Source organism: Aedes aegypti, chromosome 3, assembly GCF_002204515.2.
Source record: "Aedes aegypti strain LVP_AGWG chromosome 3, AaegL5.0 Primary Assembly, whole genome shotgun sequence".
Taxonomy (NCBI): domain Eukaryota; kingdom Metazoa; phylum Arthropoda; class Insecta; order Diptera; family Culicidae; genus Aedes; species Aedes aegypti.
Window position 1 is genome coordinate 38233633 of NC_035109.1, and position 5004 is coordinate 38238636.

Consider the following 5004-nt stretch of genomic DNA (forward strand, 5'->3'; position numbering starts at 1 on the left):
AGAAAAATGAATGACAAGTTCATCCACTTCTCCTGGCCTATGGACCGATGCACAAATTCACTAATTTGACGTTTAAGCGGTGCCGAATTCACTCGTTGCCATGGCTACATAAATAACACGGCACTTCTCAAACGTCAAATAGTGAACTCGTGCATTGGTCCATTGTTTACTGTGGAAGAACTAGGCCAAGTAGGTGAGACTTCTTACTGCTACTTAAACGATGCTACGTTATCATATCACCACTGGAAGATAGAGGAGGATCTTCTCTTCATCGTAGCATTCTCCAATAACGTGTAAATCCATTCGTTTGCTTAAGGCTAAGTTGCCCGTCATTCGTTTTGGCAACAATGATGACTTTTCAGCATGCATTTCAAAGTGATAAAACTCAGTCTTGATAGTTTATATTGTCTTGAAAAAGAATCACTGTACGCGCGAACATGCATAAAGTATGCTGATACTTTTTCAGCTATGTCAGTGCAAAACCAACTGATTTTCTTTGATTCGAAATCGTGAGATGAATTAGCAACAATCATTAACGATGCATACAAATTTCAATGACGGCCTGCTTCGCCCTAATAAAAACCAGCTACACACTTGGTTACCAATGGATCGATGCGCGGGTTCACTATCTGACGTTTAAGCGGTGCCGTGTTATTTACGTGACCATGGCAACTAGTGAATTCGGCACCGCTCAAACGTCAAATTAGTGAACTCGTGCATTGGTCCATGGACCGATGCACGAGTTCACTTATTTGACGTTTGAGCGGTGCCAAATTCATTCGTTGCCATGGTCACATAAATATCACGGCACCGCTAAAATGTTAAATAATGAACCAGTGCATTGATCCATGGACCAATGCACGAGTTCATTATTTGACGTTTGAGCGGTGCCGTGTTATTTACGTGCACATGGCAACGAGTGAATTTGGCACCGCTCAAACGTCAAATTAGTGAACTCGTGCATCAGTCCATGGCATTTTGGTTCGAGATCATAAATTAGGCGATAATTTGTCAATAAACCTAATATTTTTTTTTTGTTGAAATGAAAGTAAAAATTCAACAATACAATGTTTTACAATGAAATAGAAAGAGTATGTAACATTGATATATTGTAATTATAACATATTCCATTTTATGTCTGATTTTTTTTATTCTAAGAAAGTAACTAAACAAAATAACAGCTCAAAATTTCATTTTAGATGAAATTTGATTTTCGGTTTGCAAGGAAATTCTGTTCTGGCTTGCGTTCATCCATAAAGAAGAGAGCCTAGCTGGTCACCCTGTTACATCGATTCATCCTAATTCATTTTCACTGACGTTGCATCGCATCGTTCATCGGTCAGTCGTCGTGTACTGCACTTTCGCATCAGTCGAAATCGGGAATCAAAATAAACGGTTCGATGTCCTACTTTTGAACCCGGTTGGATGGGTATCTTCGCGGATCTCGTTAAAAAATTTCAATCAACAGTATTATGCCGTACTTAGAAATAGTTTTAGCATTGTTAGTATTATCCTTCCAATTGGGGCATTCCGACGATGATAGTGGTATGTGTATGGCGAAGGAACCGTGCTCCGAAGCACCCCAACAGGAAACGAAGGTCGATCTCTACAAAGCCAGTATGTTTAATTACAGATAAAAACATCAGATATCACTACCGGTTTTTACTAAACTTGTGACTAATTTCAGCGGACAACAAGTACGTGGCACTAATCCAGGAAGCGTTGGCCTCTTATGAACCGTGTCAGCAAGCAAACTGTTCCTGCCACGCAGATGTGTTGAAGACCGATCTCCGTCCCTTCAAAGGCGGCATAAGCGAGCAGATGGTAGAAAGGGCACGCTCCTACGGTACAAAGTACCAAATTGTGGACCATCGTCTGTATCGGCAAAAGGATTGCATGTTCCCGGCGCGGTGTTCCGGCGTTGAGCATTTTATCAAGCCAAACCTTCCGCACTTACCGGACATGGAGCTGATAATAAACTGTCGCGATTGGCCACAGATCAACAGACACTGGAAGCAGGAAAAGCTACCGGTGCTGTCGTTTAGTAAAACGGACGACTACCTTGACATCATGTACCCAACGTGGGGCTTCTGGGAGGGCGGTCCTGCGATCTCGCTCTATCCCACGGGTTTGGGGCGATGGGATCAGCACAGGGTCTCGATTAAGAAGGCCGCGGATTCCTGGAAGTGGGAGAAGAAAAAGGCGAAAGCGTTCTTCAGAGGATCACGAACGTCCGATGAGCGTGATCCGTTGGTGCTTCTTTCGCGTAGGAAACCCGAGCTGGTCGATGCGCAGTACACCAAGAACCAAGCGTGGAAATCGCCGAAGGACACGCTAAACGCGAAGCCAGCCCAAGAGGTTCGCCTGGAGGATCACTGTCAGTATAAGTATCTGTTCAACTTCCGCGGTGTGGCGGCCAGTTTCCGCTTCAAGCACCTGTTCCTGTGCCGCTCGTTGGTGTTCCACGTGGGCAGCGAGTGGCAGGAGTTCTTCTATCCTTCGTTGAAACCGTGGGTTCACTATGTCCCGGTGCGAGTCGGCGCCACCCAAGAAGAGCTGGAGGAGCTGATCGAGTTCTTCGCTGAGCATGACGATCTGGCGCGGGAGATTGCCGACCGGGGGTTCGAGCACGTCTGGAAGCACCTGCGAATGAAGGACGTCGAGTGCTACTGGAGGAAGTTGCTGCGACGGTACGGGAAGCTGGTCAAGTATGAGGTGAAACGGGACCATAGTTTGGTTGAGGTGTACTAGTAGAATTTGGGCTGGCCGAGCATCTGTTTACGAATCTCAAAATTGAAAGTATAGGTGATTTATATACATTACTTAGTCGTAGATTGTATTGGATCCGAAAAGGGGCCTTCATTTATCCAAGCTAGGCTGGAAGCGACTGAATGTATTAAAAATAGGAACTTCAAGACCTAATGATTGGAAAAATAAACCGAACAAGATCAACACGAGACCATATAGGAATCATTTTCTGCTTGCAGTTTTCAGTGAATCTTGGTGTAAAATTCTAGAGGCTCCAGGGAAACCTTTAGGGGCTTTTAAGCGACTATGTATTCCACAGGTTCTTCAGGAATTTATTCTGAGAGCACTCGAAGTAAAACTTCAGAAATACTTATATTAATTTCCAAAGATTCCTTCTAAAATATTTTCAGAGATCTTCCACCAATTATTCTAAAAATTATTCCAACGATTTTACAAGCGAAGCATATAGGTATTTCTTCAGAATTTGCTCCAGGAAAACCTTGATTCAACGGTACTAATTCTATTAATTTTCATAATTCTGATAATTTTCCCAGAGTCTATCTTAGGCTTTCCTTTAGGGTTTTCACTAATACTTCCAAAGATTTCTCCGTTCGTTCCTTGCAGGGATTATTCCAAGAAAATTCACAAAGATTAATTCAGAGCTTTTCTTGTAGAAATTCGTTCATAGATTTTTCAAGAAATCATTACTAAAATACTTTACGGCCGATTTTTCAAACTATTCTTCCAGGCATATTTATATGGGAGCAATTCTCGCTGAAACCAGGCCGCACCATCGGCACTCATCGTTAGAATTCCAATTTTATGTCATTCGGTTTTCTCAAATTGGACGACCCCTCGTACGCCAGCTGGCTAAACAGTTTGCGAAAAAGCCCATTTTTTGATAAATCTTGGGTATTTCTTCACATGATATGTCTCATATTTCCCTTGAAACACATAACAAACTTAGTGGCATCGTATAGTGAAAGGATATAGCTTTCATTTGAAGTTAAAAGAAATTTAGCGGCCATTTGGAATTTGGCCGCCATCTTGAATTGTGTTAGAAAAATCGATTTTTCACCATTAGCGCACCGCTCGTTTTGAATGCTGAGACCACCATCAGAAAGTTGGGAAAAAAATGAGTAAGATAGGCTACAAAAACTAGGTGAGCAATGGTATTTACCCTATGAAATGAACGATTAAGGTACCGCGGGACAAGTGGGTAAATGGGGTAAGTGAAAACAATTGATTCAAAATTCACAAACCTGGCAATGAAATGAGAGAAATTCGAGTTTATTCTACGACTGGCGTGAGGTGACAATTGTCGGTCTCGTATAGCGAGGTGACAATTCTCGACTCGAGTGAAGTGACTCGCCGTGTAAATCAAATGGAGAGTCACTTCACTCGAGTCGAGAATTGTCACCTCGCTATACGAGACCGACAATTGTCACCTCACGCCAGTCGTAGAATAAACCCAATTATATCAGCAGAAGGGTCTCCTACACACGAACTTGCAAAGTGGCTGGTTAAGGAATTCCAATCCATGCCCAAACCTTTTGAAAGCCGTTCAGTTAACAATACTCAGGAGTTTGCAAGCCAACTTCAAGCTTCTGGGTATATTCAAGATGATGAAATTATGGTTTCTTTTGATGTTAAAGCAATATTTCCTAGTGTGCCAGTTAAAGAAGTCATAAACCTTTTGGAAGAATGGCTACTTAACCAACACAATGAGTCAAATTGGAAAAACAAAGTTCGGTATTACATCAAATTAACCCGACTTTGTATGGAAGAGAACTATTTTAGCTTCCGTGGTAATTTTTATAAACAGACAAAAGGTGCACCTTATGGGTAATCCATTGTCTCCGTTTTTGAGCGAGTTGTTTATGGCCAATTTTGAAAGCATTTTGAAAAAGAAAGATTTGTTACCACAGCGGTGGTGGAGATATGTAGATGATGTGTTTAGCATTATCAAAAAGCATTATTTGCCAAAAATTTTAGAAGCAATTAACAGTATCCACAAAGATATAAAATTTACTCATGAAGAGGAAAAGGATAATAAACTACCTTTTTTGGATTTGCTAATTACTAGGGAATCGTCTCACTTTGAATTTGAAATTTACCGGATACCAACTAATACTATGCGAGTTATTCCGAGTACTTCCAACCACACTTATTAGCATAAAATGGCGGCTTTTCATCATATGATACATAGAATGCAAACCCTTCCTTTAAGTGAAACTGGAAAATCAAAAGAACTGG

At 41.5% G+C, this 5004-nt stretch overlaps 1 protein-coding gene across 1 annotated transcript; it reads left to right on the forward strand.

Annotated features, from left to right (window-relative positions):
* The first annotated feature begins 1317 nt into the window (after positions 1-1317).
* On the forward strand, positions 1318-2822 carry LOC5574413 (O-glucosyltransferase rumi homolog). The gene is made up of 2 exons (XM_001655070.2): positions 1318-1617; positions 1688-2822. Exons 1-2 carry the CDS (start codon positions 1473-1475, stop codon positions 2749-2751), a joined length of 1209 nt encoding a protein of 402 aa, XP_001655120.1. The 5' UTR covers positions 1318-1472; the 3' UTR covers positions 2752-2822.
* Positions 2823-5004: the final 2182 nt, after the last annotated feature.